We start from the raw sequence: 16,371 nt of genomic DNA on the forward strand, positions 1-16,371 counted from the left end.
AAAGCTGATCCAATATTAAAAGACAAGGGTATACAGCTCTCTTGGAAAAAAACAGCTCACCATTTGGTTGCGTAAATATTGGTGTTTGCGTATGTATATCTAAACACCTAAAACAATAAGTTCTTCCATACCATATGAACATCCACACAGTGGTCTGAATTCTAATATCCTGCATTTATTGACTTAGAACATTTGTTATGATGCATAAAGTTAACTTGCAAATTCTAATTTATGTTTGTTGTATGACCATTAAAAGAAAAAAAAATATGGAAAAGCCATGCAGCATGTATTGCTTTTGCTAATATAATAATGATATTTCTCATGCAGATTTGTTTAAATCCTTGTAGATGCTTTTGCATTGGAATAGCAAACTTGTATGATGAGTGCAGTTTTGCAATATATGTAAATCACAGCATATGATCCCTGAAGACACCAGTAATTTGCAAGTGACAGCTGTGTGTGTGCCTTTATGAAAGCCATTCAAGTTAGTAGACAGGCCTGTTATGATGTATCTTAAAGGTTTCATTTTTATTTGTAAAAGTGCCAGCTTTTTTTCTATACATTCTAAAAAATAGAAGTAGAAGAACAGCAAATGACACTTAAATATAAATCATTCTGACTGAAGAAGATATTTGGTCTGGGGAACTGGAAGGTAGCCTTCCCCCATTTGCCCCTTTTCCTGCTGATTTTTTTCACAGGTTTTGGTAGTGAAGTGGTCTCATTTGAAAATGATCAAATGTGATTGCATTGTGTGTTTTGTTGTGATTTGATCTTAATATAATAATGTGGAGTGAACCCAGATGGAAACAAGAGTAGTTTGCTCTTTGCTTGACTGCTTTTGTTTGAGTATAAATTCAAAGCTGTTCATCCAACCATGGCATTAAAAATTCTAGTGCTTCCAACACCCTACTCTGAAAAACAGTTGATTTATACAGTTTTAGAGTTTTCTGCATTGAAAGTTTGTGCATTTGACTGGTATCTCTGTTTTCTCCTTTTTGAATACAGGAAGCTTTGATGGCAGCTGAGATCAGTCAGAAAACCATAAAAAAGCACAAGATTTTGGTAAGTCTCAAAACTTCTATTCAAAATAAAATATCTTCTTTCTTTTAGATTGGTGTAAGATGCAACAAATATAGTCCCTGTTTTTTATAACACCAGGCAATAACTGTTAGGCATACTCCAACTGGCATCCAATTTCTTGGTTTCAGCTGCAGAACAGGTGTGTTAGTCCATGAAACATGAAAGGATCTGGAGTTTATGAAGGTGCTATTGGCATTGAAAGAAAGATAATTCCATTTCTCACTCTGATGGGGTTTTTTGTTTGCTTTTGTATTAAATTTACTGTTGTTTGAAGTAACATGCAGTATTTCACTATTAGAGATTGCAGGCAGGAGTGACAAATTTCTCTTTAACTTATACCTCGTACATGTGACAGGACTTTGTAAAAAGTTTAAGAGATGCTCCTTTTCTCACATATAGTTATTTCCCATGTTTATAGTCCTTTTCACAGAGCAACAAAAGGTATCAATGTTTAAAACAAAAGGGGGAATGGTGTAATAGACACAAAAGTGTCACTAATTTTAGCTTTTGTTTGTTTGCTTTTGTTTAAATTCACTAATACTGATGCTGCTTTAAATAGAAATCTGTACAAAGTGCTCAAGATGTGTTTAATTTTTTGGCCAGATTACTGGTGTTATAAGCACGCTGAATATCAGTATGTCTTAAAAACTTTTATTCTTGTGTAGTCCAGAAGTTGAATCAAGATTTAAATGGCATGCCATTACCTATCACAGAGTTTGCATTTAACAAAGCTACTCTGTGAGCCTTGCAAAAGATGTAAAGAATTGTTAAAGGGGGTCCTGGCAATGCATTAGGAGGAAAAAAAGAAACCCGAACAGACAAACACCAAACTAAATTTAAAAGCCCCACAGCTTTTCTTTTGCTTTTCAGAAATTTGCTCTGCAATAAATTGTTAAATTCAGTGAAATACAAGCAATTTTTTAGAGTTTGGTTTCTAAAGCAAAAGCCACAGAATGTGTTGAGGAAACAAAATGTTGACATTAAGCCCTAAGTGAAGGATTAGTGGTGAAACAACTCATGCTCTCACTGCCTAGTGACACCACACTCAGGATACCTGACAAGTCTGGTAAACTTGGGGATTTTTTAGATGGAAGTAATTATCACTGCACCTCTTGAGCAGAGCACAGAGATCCTAAACAACCAGATCTACATGTGTTTTCCTTATATATCTTCTCTGCTCAGTGGGAAGCTAGTCCACAGGAGAATGAAGATTTCTTTCAGCCTCTTTCTTGAGAATGGTGAAGTTGAAAATACGAAGGTGGTTCCTATAGCATAATGAAATCCTAAAATCTTGTGTATGTGTGTTTTTTTTCTAACTTTGTAGTACATTGACCAGTGGAAGTTGTTGCATACCCCTGTTCATATTCTGCTATATGGTCAATACTGTCCTTGATATTGATCAAAGAAATGTTGTGTCTCAGAAGATGCAAATGTTTGGTTGTTTTTTTTAAAAGAAACAAGGACTTCTTTTTCATTGTACAGCTTTGTTTTTTTTCTTTTCTCCTCTTTTTTTTTCTTCCTGGAAACAATGTGCTTTTTTTAGTGATGTGATTCTTAAGTTATGCAATGAGTACAGTGGGTTATGTCAAAATGGACATGAGTGTTGAGATTACGTTAGGAGGCTCATGCCAAAATTTTAATTTATAATAAATGCATACTAGAAACATTTTACAACTGACCTGTGTGATGAACTTTGAGAAGGGAAATTTGGTATGTAATAACTAATAATCTTGCTAAGTTCTCAGTAATTCCTGCACTTTATTGAGTAGCATTAAGGTTTATATTCTCAACCAACTTTTTGCCCTCCTCTGCAAACTGTGTTGACAAAGAGCATATCTTATACAATGACTGCTAGTTTTCTTTTTGAACTAATTCGAGCACAGCAAGATCAGCTATGCATTTCAAATAATCCTTAATAATTAGAGGTGGTAGTCTTCTCAGCATCAGTGAGGTTATGAGTATTATTTAAAAGAGCACCTTTAGTTGAACCTGTGAGCAGTCTATGCAAGTATTTTGTATTGACTGTTTTGTGGGCCCTATTTGTAAAGAAGAATCCGAGGATGCACTTAGAGCCTTGAATTTCCAGCTATATGCAGTAGTTCTTGCGGTAGTCAGGTAGTTCACTTCCAAACTTTTATAACTAACTCTCTTTTTATTCCCTCTAGGACATTGGCTTAGCCTATATAAATCACCTGATGGAGAAAGAAGAGTATGACCTGGCTGCTCGGTAACCTAGTATTAAAGATCATCTTTGCTGGCTGAAGTGTGTCTGTATGAGGAAAAAGCAAAAATAAATTATTGATTCTGAAGTATTTGCAGATGTTGATTTTCTGTGTGTTCTGGAATTTCTGAAGTTTCAAAACGTAGAGGTGCATTGCAGTGCCATATATTTTTTTGCCTGCAGTGACCTAAAAGTTGCTGTAAATTTTAACTGGAATTGAGGCATTTATTTTTGAAAGTAAGCCTTGATTTTTTGAAGTCACACTAGATTTTCAAAACTAAGGTTTTCTTTGGATTTTGATAAACTCAGTTTATTAGTGTGTCATTGCACATAAGACCATCAGAAAATAATTTGATTTTGCATAGGTATAAACAAAAATGTCAAATATGGGAATCTAAAGTAAGGATTAGAAATTACCCAAGGTTTTTGTTTTCATGTACATGTAAGCATAAGCATATCTTTTTAAGTGTTCCATTTTTCTCAGCTGAGATATGAAGACTTCACTCATAAAGCTGACCAAGAGGGTGGCATCTCTGCCTATGGTGTGTGGATTTCAACTGATTGGAAGCTCCCTTCCAATCCAAACCATGCCATGATTCTATGAAAGCTAATATGGCCCTAAAATTAAGGGTGAATACATAATAAGCAGTTAGTCCTCCTGGATGCAACAAAATTTTAAGGTTTGAAAGGAAGAGAACCTGGCATACTCTACTTAAAGTGATGGTTGCCAAAATAAGGCACTTTTACTAGTGTCATGATAAGGAGAAGAAGAAAGGAATCCTTGTAGTAATGCTGTCACATATGTATTATTTTCTGTACCTACTTTTGTTCTCATCTCTTTCATTTTCCTTCCAGAAAGTGCCAGAAAATCCTTGGCAAAAACACAGAACTCTGGGAATTTGAAGTTTACAAATTTAAAGAAATAGGTCAGCTTAAAGTAAGTTAATTTCTGTGTCTGTACTCAAGTAATTTTGTATGTTGTACTTACTGTTTGTATTGACCAAGTATCTAAAGCATCACATTTAATGGTCTTGTTCTGGTATTGCTGCCCCAGATCTCTGTTCGTCTTTCCGATTGATGTGTAAATTACTTGAAACAAGATTGGAGGCATAGTGCTACGTATTTTACTTGTTGGCAGTCTCCAACATGAAAGACCTACCCCCAAAGTTTTTACTTGCTAAGATGCTCACAGTTAAATTCATCTTTCCCATTTACTTTTCATCCGTTTCCAGTAGGTCCTAAAAATACTACCTCAGGTATTAAGGAAAATAGACTATGTGGGTGCCAGTCATTCTGGCAAATCCAGGTCAATTGCAACAGTTACACAACTTTAGGTGTCAAAGAATTGCAAAGCAGCAATTCTACAGACCTATGCTGTATGCTAGAAATGCTGGTGAGAAAGAGAAGCAGTCTGCGCTGCCTGGTGTTTTCCCTAGTCACAAGCCAGCTACTACAGCAGTACACATTTAATGTGAGAGTCTCAGTTAATAAATTACACAGGACATAAAGCCTAGTACTGTCACTGCTAAACCAATTGAAAGCTTTATGCATGCTCCCTTTGGTAACATGTGTGTACATTTACTTCTCAATTTTATGTCTTCCTATTCAAACTCAATGAGCCAAAAAGGACATACTATTAAGTTCTCACAGCATGCAGTCCGTTGCTGGTTTTGAGCTATTTAATTCTGTTCAAAGACCAAAAGTGTTTCAGCATTAGAATTTCAGAAATGTCTGACTTCGATTTCAGGGCCACTCCAGTGCAAAAACAGCCTTGCCTTTAGTATGACTTCTTTGTGGTTTGGTGCACTCTTTACTGCTTTGGAAGATGAAATCCTATGTTTCTGTTTCTTTATTTCAGTCCAATGAAGGACTTGAATGCAGCTACAGGTGAATTTTTCATACACTGCTTCTTCTTTTGGGTTCATTTTGATTTTTAGCTGCAGATGTCTGGAAGGGATGTTTGTCTTGTCTCCACTTACATCATCCAGCAGACTGTCAAATATAAAAATATTTGCAGGTTTGCTGCAAAAACATCTTTGCTCAATTATCACCCTTCTAAACAGTTGGCCATTTTCAGCCTTTAGAATATCTTTTTTCTTCTTAGAGCCTAGGCCTAGGAACTCTCAGAAATACATGAGATGCAGTCCATTACATTATTCATCTTCAAGTTGCAGTTCTAGAAAATGCCTGCCTTATTTCACTATTTCAATTGCAATATATAACTTTTCCCAGATTTATAAAGATGTCTGAGCATCATAAAGGATGAACTAAATTAAGCCAAATCTGAATGAAGGGGTTCTTGTAATGCTTGGGATCACTTGTGTGGAATTTTTACCTATTTACATGACTAGCAGATAATAAACACCATATTGTAACTGGCCTATAATGGCTTTCAGCCCTGATGAGGAGACTATTTTAGATGTGGAAACAGAGGTTATTTCCAAACAGAATTGTCTTGGAAGAATTTGCATTGCTTATAAGTTGGTGCCTGAAATCTGATGTTTCAAGTCTAGCATAATTTGCCAATAACTGAGGTGACAGTAAACTAAAGGCTTGAAATTTCCTTCCTGTGCAGTAGTGATACCCCAGTGTCATGTTCTATGAGGTGAGTGTTGTTTGTTTGTGTGTAATTTTAGGGGGTTTTTGAGTGTTCTGTATTAAGCCGTCCTGTTTGGCTACCAAAGGTTGCATTTTCATATCTTGATGTCTCTCGTCTTCAATGAATGTCCTCTATGAAACCTAGTTGTGTCAGTTTCAAGATTCTAGAGCCTTGCAGTGATCTGTTCGTCTCCTGCTCCAGTAGTGGTGGCTTGAGGGAGTTATGTGCTTGTGTTGCCTTTTGCCCAACCTGGAAATGAAATTCGACATAATTTTAGTAAGGAGGTAATATAAAAGAGAATCTTTATTTGAAGGCCTTCAGGAGCAGTTATGGAAAGATGTCCACAAAAGCCCACCCCTGCAGGGATGAGTACATGTTTATAGGTTTTAGGAAATGAGCATAATTGATAAAAAGCACAAATTAGGAGGACAAGTGGTGATGCAATTCCCCCCAAGGTCAAGCCTCTTCTCTGGAGCCCCCTCTTCAGCACTAGTTCTACTTTGTCCATGAGAATGTATCTCGAAGAGTTGTTCTCGGCCTTGGTTCCCAGGAAGAACCAAGAGGGCCTTGTACCTCCTGGGACTTGGAGCTCTGGAATTTGTTTTGTCTTTTTGCTTAAGGAAAGGCCATGGAAAAATACTGGGAAAACTAATCACTAATACAATAGGTGATGGAGTTACAAATACATGTGTGAAAAATACAGAGAACATATAAAAGAAAAAAAGGCAAAACCCAAGTGGCATCACTTGTTTTCAAGTCACTTCAGTATAAATTCTAATGTCTCAGCTCAAGCAGCTGAGGAAAGTAGATGGATTCAAAGGAAGGTTTCATACTCTGTGAGTGCTGGCTGTTCTGGCATGAGAGATACACTCCATTCTTTTTGCTGTGACAAACAGTGACTTTCAGCAATGGTGCAGGATGATCAGCTAGCAGCAGCAGTGCTTTAACCAAAATATGGGATGGAAGACATTTGAAAGACTTCACCTGACTGTAGTGGGCATAGCAGAGAGCAGCACTATCCTGACAGGCTCTTTCATCTCTTAGATATCCTTTGAGGAATAAATAATTGTTGTTCTGGCTTATTGGTGAGATGGTTTAGGCTCTCTCATGTCAACTTATATATGGGTTTTCTTGTGTGTACCTCATCCTTACATTGATTGATGAAAAGTCTGAAAGCAAATCTTGAAAAGAAACAAGGAAAGAAAATATTTCTCTGTATAGTATCCCTTTTTTATTTTAAGTCACTTTGCCACATAGTTCAAGAATTGGTACAAAGGCAGTCTGATTCAGAAGCTTTTTTGTCTGACCTTGCTCCCTAACTGCAGCTTAAAAATACAATAGGAAGAATATGTAACCTCCAGCATGGGTCACCTTTGTGTCAAGGCTTAAAAATAACTTGTATGCTTCTTACATGCTTCTTGTATGCTTTCCTGAGCATGGTGGTCAAACTGCAGGAGGTGGCTGTGTTTTTTCTTCAAAGCAATGGGACATGGCGCAGGAGACATTTCCTTCATAAAGCAGCTTAACTCACACACAACAAGGAAACTACACCTCTCCAGAGCTTGCTGTGTGGCCGAACTGCAGCCAAGAGTTGCACCAGTCTATTGAGGGAGGTTGTTGATTTAGGAGGTAGCAGGAAGTTAGAAAGTGGGAGTGAAAACAGCCATTGGAGATTGTCTTCTGCCTTTGAGTCTCCACTTAATGTCCAGCTTGCTTTCTCTATGGTGAAAAGAGACTTTTTATGAAGGGGTCAGGAATATGATACCCCAGAGCAGCCATCAAGACTGTACCCTGAGTTAACTGATAAATCCTGTGACAGCTGGTGGGAGCTGATGTTGGCAGCACTACATTTCAAAAACCGGCCAAGTCCAAACAGCACAGTGAGAGGAGAGGTCTAAAATGTAGTGAGATGTTTTTTCTCCTGCTTTGTCCAAGCAACTTCAGTAATAAAATACCATTGTACCATGTGCCAATAATGAGCAACAGGCAACATCTCTGAGTGTTTGGAAGAATTTCACTGGTGTTGGTCCCTCAGCCACAAACCCTACAATCCCCAGACAGCTGGTAGCACTGGGATTTATTTTGGCAGGTGGAAATAATCTTGGCCTCTAGTTGCATGGAATAGTAGTGCTAATTAGATGCTGTGCTGAAATTCCAGGGTATGAGCTGATTTATTCTGGCAGCTTCTCTTGCTTGCTGGAATGAAATTCCTTAACACCTTATATACAGTAACAGATCACATGCCTTCACCCTTTTCATGGAGAGATATATTTTCAAATTAATTTTCAATTGGGTATGTAAAACTAGCCCTTCATAGAATGTGGTGACCCCAAAGTAAGTCATAATTCAAAATTACGCATATATTGTGCTTGCATGATCAGGTTCTAGTAGTGGGAGTGCTACAGTAGTGGCTTCTGTGAGAAGCTGGCAGAAGCTTCCCCCATGTCCATCAGAACCAATGCCAGCCAGCTTCAGGATGGACCTACTGCTGGCCAAGATCAAGCCAGTCAGGAATGATAGCAACACCCCTGCAATAACAGATTTAAAAACAAAGAAAAAACGTTATTGCACAATTGTAACTGTGACCAGAGAAGAACTGAGTGATAACATGAGAGAGGAGACAACTCTGCAGACACCAAGGTCAGTGTAGAAGGAGGAGGAGGAGGTGCTCCAGGCACCAGAGCTGAGATTCCTCTGCAGGCCATGGTGAAGACCTTGAGGCAGCTGTGTCCCTGCAGCCCCTGGAGGACAAAGGGGATGCAGAGATCCACCTGCAGCCTGTGTAGGAGCCCATGCTGGAGCAGATTGTGCGTGAAGGACTGCATCCAATGGAAGAGTGACCCACATTGCAGCAGTTCATGGGGAACTGTTGACCATGGGATGGATTTATGTTAAAGAAATTTCTGGAGAGCTGTCTCCTGTGGGAGGGACCCCATGCTGGAGAAGGGAAGGCCGCCTCTACCTGAGCAGCAAGAGAAGCAACATGTGATGAGCTGACAATCATTCCCTGTAAATCAGTCCCCATTCCCTGTCTCCCTGTGTTTTTGGGTGAAGGAGGTAGAGCCCAAGAAGGAGGAATGGATGTGGGAAGGGGTTTTTGAGATTATTTCACTTCTTATTATCCTGCTCTGGTTTGCTTATTAATAAATTCAATTACTATCCCAAATGTGAGTCTGTTTTGCTATGATGGTATTCGGTGAGTGATCCCTGCTGGATCTTATCTTAACCCATGAACCCTTTGTTATAGTTTTTCTCCTCTGTCCAGTTGTGGAGGGAAGTGAGAGAGTGACTTTGTTGGGTACCTGGTGTCCAGTCAGGGTCAATCCACTACACCATGTTTTTCAGCAACTGAATGCTTATACCTTTTTACAAGGCCAAGACTTAACAAAATGGATTTTGAAAACATTCCTGTTTTGAGGGGTCTTTTATGGGTTTTGTTTTCTAAATGACTACTGGTCTCTTAAGGACAATGGCTGATTCTCCTCATTGGTATCTTGCCACCTGTCTCTCAAATAATAATTCTTTCAAATGAGTTATAAAATTCCAGTGTGTATAATCCTAAAGTAAATAACTACTGGGTGCTGCTTACAAGTATGAATTTATAAGGTTTCCAGTGATTACCAGGGGCCATGTTTTGCATATAGCCTTGTTCTTTTGTTTCACAACAATTTTTTTTTTTCTATCAGTGTACCAGGATGTTACATATCATTCACCATCTGACACTTCGTTCTGTTTGTTCCTTTAGGCAATTAGTCGTTACTTGCCAAGACGAGATCCAGTTTTGAAACCTCTGATCTACGAAATGGTCCTGCATGAATTTTTGGAAAGTGACTATGAGGTACTTCAGCCTGATGTGTCCACATCTATGTGTCCCATAGTTATTGCCAGCTAAATACCCTTAGTAGTGAAGAATTCTGACAGCAAATTTTCTGATGTATTCAAACAGATTAGCAGTGGACAGTTCCACAATAATGACAATATTTAAAAGTTGAATTTTAATTTTAAGATAATAAATAGAGTGTTCTTCAGAGCATGGAAATACTGTGATATTATTTATTAGACTGGTTTTTTTAGTTTTTTTAATATAGCATAAGTGGTTGAGGTGATGCACAAAGCCTACAGCACTTGAAAGAGACTCAGCTTCATGAATTGCAATAACATTGCCCTAAGAAGGAAGAATCTGTGTTCTGCACTGTACATGTCTGTGGGCATGTGAAAGTTCCTTAAAGGTTAAGGACAGCAGGTATCGTCCCAGAGGCTTAGCTGACGCTCTGATGTTTTGAAATGCTCCTTAGGCCATTCTTTCTATTTCCGTTACAATCTCTTATACTTTTAGGGGTTTGCAACCCTAATAAAAGAGTGGCCTGGAGATCTGTACAACAACACAATCATAGTTCAAGCTGTAGTGGATCACCTGAAGAAAGATCCACAGAACAGGACTTTGCTACGAACACTTGCAGAATTGTGAGTACAGTTTTAAATTCCTGTTACGAAAAGTACATTTAAAATAGTGTACTGCAGTTTATCCATATTTGCTCAGCTCTCTTAACAGAAATCTTCTTTGTTGCAGTCTACAGAGTGTTGGTTTTCTCTCCTTTCTACTCTGTTGATTGCACAGCTTAGCAATCCTTTACCCCTCTTTGTAATGTTTACATTGAGTATGAAAGCAAATCGTTAAGCATGAGACTGGATTTCCAACTCCTCTTTCCAAAGTAAATAACTAGCATTCCCTTTCATGCTGTCAGAGGAAACCTCTTTTCTGAAGTGTGCATTTCAGAATTACCCATGTAAAAATAAAATGGTGGGGAGTTTTGCCCATTATTTAAGAAGTAGTGTATTTAGGTTAACTGCATGGATGGAAATATGTTACTGGAAAATGTGCCAAAACTGATCTGGTTCTTGGTCGCTTTGTACAGGGATAAAACTATTTGATTTTCTCAGCCTGATCACTGTGTTATTTTCTTACTGCTTCTTTGAAGAAGGAAGAAATACTGTCTATTGCTATGTTACAATCTGCAAGCAAGTTTTAAGAGAACAATGTTTTTTTAGCTCTGAAGAGTGTTCCAATTGGTTTCCAAGAATTGAAAGGCTAGCGTTTTGTGTGTCTTCCCCTGTGAGTTGAAAATGGAGAATGAAAATGCAGAAAACAGCAGGTCTGAACAAAATGAAAGCCAATATAACCAGAGGTGAAATTAACATTGCTTGATTTTTATTTCCCTTTACAAAAATGAATCACAGGTCTGTTTAGATATTTATAAAATCAAGTAGTATCCTAACGTTTTACATACTAGAGTATGTTTATATTTTCTCTCATATGTGATTTTTCTACACTTAAGTATGTAACATCACATGTATTATAATCCTATTTTTATCAGGTACACTTACGATCAGCGCTATGGCAAAGCCCTAGAAATCTACCTAACTCTGAGGCACAAAGATGTCTTCCAGTTGATCCACAAGCACAATCTCTTCAGTTCTATCAGAGACAAAATTGTTCTGCTCATGGATTTTGATTCAGAGGTATAGTGATCCTAATGATTTTATATTCACTTTCTTTTAGATACAATTTAACAGATTAAAAATAAATTATCTATAGATGATAATTTAGGCAGAGAGTGTGTTTGCTGCATCTGGATACATTCTGAGATAAGGAAGATTGTTTGCCTAGACTGCAAAATAATTGACCCAAGGATTATTTTTTCCTTCATTTTTCCATTTGTGTTTCCTTTCCGTTTCCATTTGTCACTCTCAGTGAGAAGAGTGTCCACATTATTTGAGGACATTGTTGTGATCCTCAAGTCACAACACTGAATGTCATTTCACACAGTGTATCAATTCACCATGTTATCCTTTCTGTATTTTGAATCAAATAATGGTATTAATAAGCCAAAGAAATGAGATAGTGGATTTATTTAGGCATATATTAAATGTACTTGCCATTTCCCTTTCACCACAGAAAATGAATCTGCTTCTGAAGGTTTACAAGGTTATTAACCTAAATTCCAAAAACCAGGAAGTGTTTATTCCATGCTGAGTTCTACCTTCTTTCTTTCCAGCTGGCTGTAAAACCTGAGCAAATGAATTTTGGTGTGATCACTGGGAAGATAACCAAGTAGATATCTTTTTTCAGTGCAATAGTTGTTTAAGCACTGTAGCTAAAATATGAATCTCTACTGTTGGTGATCATCTTGAGTATGCCCATTCTAAACTACATGGAGAAAAAAAAGTATATATATATTTTTTAATCCAGTAGATTAAGTCATATCAGGAATCTGTGGCATGGTATTTTCAGAAAGTGAAGCAGAAGTTTGCTCTTGAAAGAGGAAGCAGAACCTGGATCCTGGTGGCCACTTGGCTTACATGGTCTTGTCTGCTTGATTAATGGTATTGGTCTGCAGGTGATTTGGAGAACTCCACTTGTGAGGCAGGTTGAATTGTGTGTTTCTTACATAGTCATCACCCTACAGTTCCCTTTTGAGATGGAACAAATGGTATTTCTACATCGTTTGGAAGTGGCTTTTTGTGACTGATGGTGATTCAGTAGGCATACTTCACCTGCAGTGTAGGTGCACAGTATTTACTGATATTAGTGAGGGAACTTAGGAGAAGTATTCTGGAACAGTACTCTGATGCTGTGCTGTCAGGATATGTGGGTGTTATGTAAATTGCTCTCTGCATTTCTGTTGCTGAAAAGAGTAGGTCTGTCCATCTGACACCCATCCGTGAATAAGCATAATACTATATAGAGTGTAAGAAAATATGTGTACCTGTTACCTACTTGAGTTCTCTTTCTTTGTTGTAGAAAGCAGTAGACATGCTTTTGGATAATGAAGATAAAATTTCTGTGAGTATAACAAGTTCATGGCATGGAAGTCCAATGCTAGCTTTTATTACCTGTCCTTTTTCCAGTCTTGTAAATGTGATGTTTATCACAGGTTTGTTTTGTTTCAGATTGACAGAGTTGTTGAAGAATTAGAAAACAGGCCTGAGTTACAGCATGTGGTAAGTATTCCTGTATTCTGTTGATTTCAAATTGATCTGAGTACAATCTTGACTGGACATACCTTTTACAGCTGTGTTTATCTTATTAAAGTGAACCTGACACTGAAATGTCATAAATGATCAGAGACAAAGTGGCTACTTCTGCCAATTTCCTATTTAGTATGGCCATAGCATCTTCACAGTAGTTAAATGATCTTAAAATGTGTACCTGTGAGAATTTGATAACATAATACAGGCTTATTAACATGTCTTTATAGCATTGTAGGCACTTGTCTTTTCTGGTCAATTACTTGTTGCTTTTATTCTTCCTTTTTCCCTACCCAAAAGTGGGATTGGTTGGTGGGTGCAGCTGTAAAATATGTTTTGCTGACCCATAGAGAAAGTGAATTGCTTGTTTTTCTGGAGCTCTAACTTCCATACACTGTCAAATTGTTCTTGTTTGTACAGAATTACAGTATCAAGGCTGTGGCTTCACACTGCTATTCCAAAAGCTCCTCTTCGGTTTGAACATCCTGTCAGTGGAGTACTTAATATGTGACTGTGGACTTGGGCTGTATTAGAGAGGGAAGTTTAACTTGCTGCTGGTTACAGATAGGGCTCAGGTGTTCATCTGGTGAAGAGGTGATTTATGGGTTAGAGATCTGATTATGGAAGCAGATCTATGAAAAGTGCAGTCCACAGCCCAAGAGCTTTGCAAAGGCAAATGACAGACTGTCAGTTTACAGAAGGGATGTATACAGAGGAAGGCAACAAAGATAGTGAATGGTCTAGAGTGGAAGCCATACAAAGAGCAGCTGAGGTCACTTGGTTTTGTTCAGCCTGGAGAAGAGGAGACTGAGGGGAATCCTTGTAGCTATTTACACCTTCTTCACAAGGGAAGCATCAGCAGGCACTAATTTCTTCTCTGATGACCTGTGACAGGACCCAAGGGAACAGCATGAAGCTGTGCCAGAGGAGGTTTAGGTTAGATATTAGGAAAAGCTTTGCCCACTAGAGTGGCTGGGCACTGGAAGACTTCCACTCCAGGGAAGTGGTCACAGCATCAAGCGTATCTGAGTTCAAGAAGCATTTGAACAATGTTCTCAGGAACATGGTGTGGTTCCTGGGGCTGTCCTGTGCAGGGCCAGGAAGTGGAATTAGATTATCTATGTGGTTCCCTTCCAACTCAGGAGTTTCTGTTATTCCATTAATAATATTGAATAAGTGAGTTTGAATTCTGATTCTTTTTTGATTCCTAGTATTTACACAAGCTTTTCAAAAGAGACCATCATAAAGGCCAACGATATCATGAGAAACAGATCAGCCTTTATGCTGAATATGATCGACCAAACTTACTTCCATTTCTCAGAGACAGTACACACTGCCCACTGGAGAAGGTAAGCCCCAAAAATCTAAGCATAGGTCCTTGATTTTTATCAAGGTCCTGGTCTGTAGCTTGTAGTCTTGTGAATTTCAAGCCGTGTCTGGTACTGCCCTCTACTGCCAGTATGAGGGATCCTTTGAGTTTGTGACCATCACTTGCAGTTTGGTTTGCAGAGCTGATGACACCTGAGGCTTTCCTCTCTCAGCTCACAGGGATTGATGGGTATTTTTAATGCAGAAGTTCTGACTACAGTTCTAGCTCCAAGATATCTACACATCAGTGCTTAGCCTGACTGAACAGTAGGTTATGAGTTCAAGAAATTGACAATCATTTTGCCAAATCTAGGAGCTCTTTGTGTTAGATCTTGAAAAACCAATAGCTGTAACTGTAGTTATTCTATCTTTTTATTGTAAGGCCATAAGTTGCTGTTGAATAATATACACAATATACATCACTGAACTAACAGGGCTAAAAGTATTTTGTCTTTGTACTTTGCCTAATACACTTGGGGTTTTACATAGTACCAGGTTTCCATCTTCCAATATTTTTATATTTTTTTCTATTTTCCTTCCTTGCTTTTTCTTGTCAAATTACAAAGTGCATAAAGGTTAAGGCCAATCTTGAGTTGTTTCCCTGCTTGAATTAATGCAAAACAAATGGAAATTCTACGTTTTCCAGTTTAGATGGCTCAGTATTATATTATCTGTATTGTTGCTGTTAATGGCTGAGCAGAGCAGACCTTGTGAAGGGGTGCCTATCCATATGCAGCTATAATGATGACAAAGTGGAGTAGTTTTCATGTGTAATATTGAATGTTGTATTTTACATGGTTAACATTCCCAAGAAAACCAGTACTGTTCCTGGTACCTCTCTTGTTTTGCATGCTTTTCTCTACTGGAAAATACATTCTTAGGATTAGAGAATTGGGATTTGTTGAAACCACTACCTGAAACTGGTTTAGGCAGTGAGCCTGAGAGGTTTCCAGCCAGAAACTTTGATCTACAATATTGGCTTACTTGTTTTTAACTTTCTGATTCTTAGTTTCTGCCTTATGTATTATTCATGTGATCATGGTTTTATGTATAAAACCTTACCTGCATTTTTTTTAAATTTTGAAGCAAATTAATTTTAGTTATTGCACATCCAGCCTCCTATCTTTAGTGGCAGGGGGTGCAGAAAAGTGCTCTGTGAAACTGATGCTCATTGCTGGCACTGCTTTGCTGAAGATACGGGCTATGAGCAAGAATAGGTGAGAGACCCATTAGTTTCTGGAAGGTGTGGTGCAATAATCACCAAAGTCAAGAGAGAAGAATGTCAAAAAAATGTGTAATTCTAACCTTAATGTTAAAATATTAGGATCTTTCAGTAAGAAGCTAAGGAAGAGACAAAAAGATACCATTAATTCTGTAATTATACTTCTTACCATGCATGCTGTATAATAACACTTCTTGTGACATACAGATCTAAGAAATTGAAAAGGGGACTAAGGTCCCTAAATCCACTCTTATTATTGCTCTAATGAAATTATAAACTCATCAAGAAGAAATAATTTGTGCTCTCTAGAAGTAAGCCACGTTTAGTCAAGTGCAGTTTAGCAAACATTTTGAAAATGAGCTGGAAGAGAAGTAGGAATGTTCCCTGTTTTCCTCTAGAGGGAGCATGACAGTCAGGAAATGGCAGTATCTAGAACTACTGAATACCTGGTGCTTTGTAGTTTACCTTTTAAGTGAAGAGGAAAAAGAGGGCTGTCAGCTGTGTATATAATTTATTAGTATTATTCATACTTTCATTCACCTGAAGTATCTACTTGGTAATTCACTTATCCCTAGCCCAAAATTTGTTGTCCATACCTGTAATCTTCATAGTAACTCTTCTGAAATAAGGAGATTTGGAAGGAAAAGTTAATTCCTACCTCATCTTTGACTGTAGCTATACTTTATGTATTTAAAATTTTCATTTCAAAGTGTGAAGGTTGGTGAACAGTTGTCTTTATAGGAATGCTATGAATCTTGAGTTTGCTTTCTGTTTCCAAATTCATGGAAACATTCATGGCATTGTTTATAGTGTACCAGCCCTGCTGATTTCCAGTTACTACAAACCCATTGG

General features: G+C 37.9%; 1 protein-coding gene across 4 annotated transcripts in view; it reads left to right on the forward strand.

Moving 5' to 3' along the window:
- The window catches only part of VPS41 (VPS41 subunit of HOPS complex), a 137,961-nt gene that overhangs the window by 105,316 nt on the left and 16,274 nt on the right, over window positions 1-16,371 (forward strand). For all 4 annotated transcript variants that reach the window (XM_053944158.1, XM_053944168.1, XM_053944181.1 and 1 more), the window contains 9 exons: window positions 1,006-1,062; window positions 3,246-3,307; window positions 4,157-4,238; window positions 9,646-9,738; window positions 10,237-10,364; window positions 11,276-11,420; window positions 12,703-12,744; window positions 12,852-12,902; window positions 14,141-14,278. In XM_053944158.1, the coding sequence (XP_053800133.1) occupies window positions 1,006-1,062; window positions 3,246-3,307; window positions 4,157-4,238; window positions 9,646-9,738; window positions 10,237-10,364; window positions 11,276-11,420; window positions 12,703-12,744; window positions 12,852-12,902; window positions 14,141-14,278 (798 nt within the window). The remainder of the gene's footprint in view (window positions 1-1,005; window positions 1,063-3,245; window positions 3,308-4,156; window positions 4,239-9,645; window positions 9,739-10,236; window positions 10,365-11,275; window positions 11,421-12,702; window positions 12,745-12,851; window positions 12,903-14,140; window positions 14,279-16,371) is intronic.

The sequence above is a fragment of the Vidua chalybeata genome, chromosome 1 (genome assembly GCF_026979565.1).
Source record: "Vidua chalybeata isolate OUT-0048 chromosome 1, bVidCha1 merged haplotype, whole genome shotgun sequence".
Classification (NCBI taxonomy): Eukaryota; Metazoa; Chordata; class Aves; order Passeriformes; family Viduidae; genus Vidua; species Vidua chalybeata.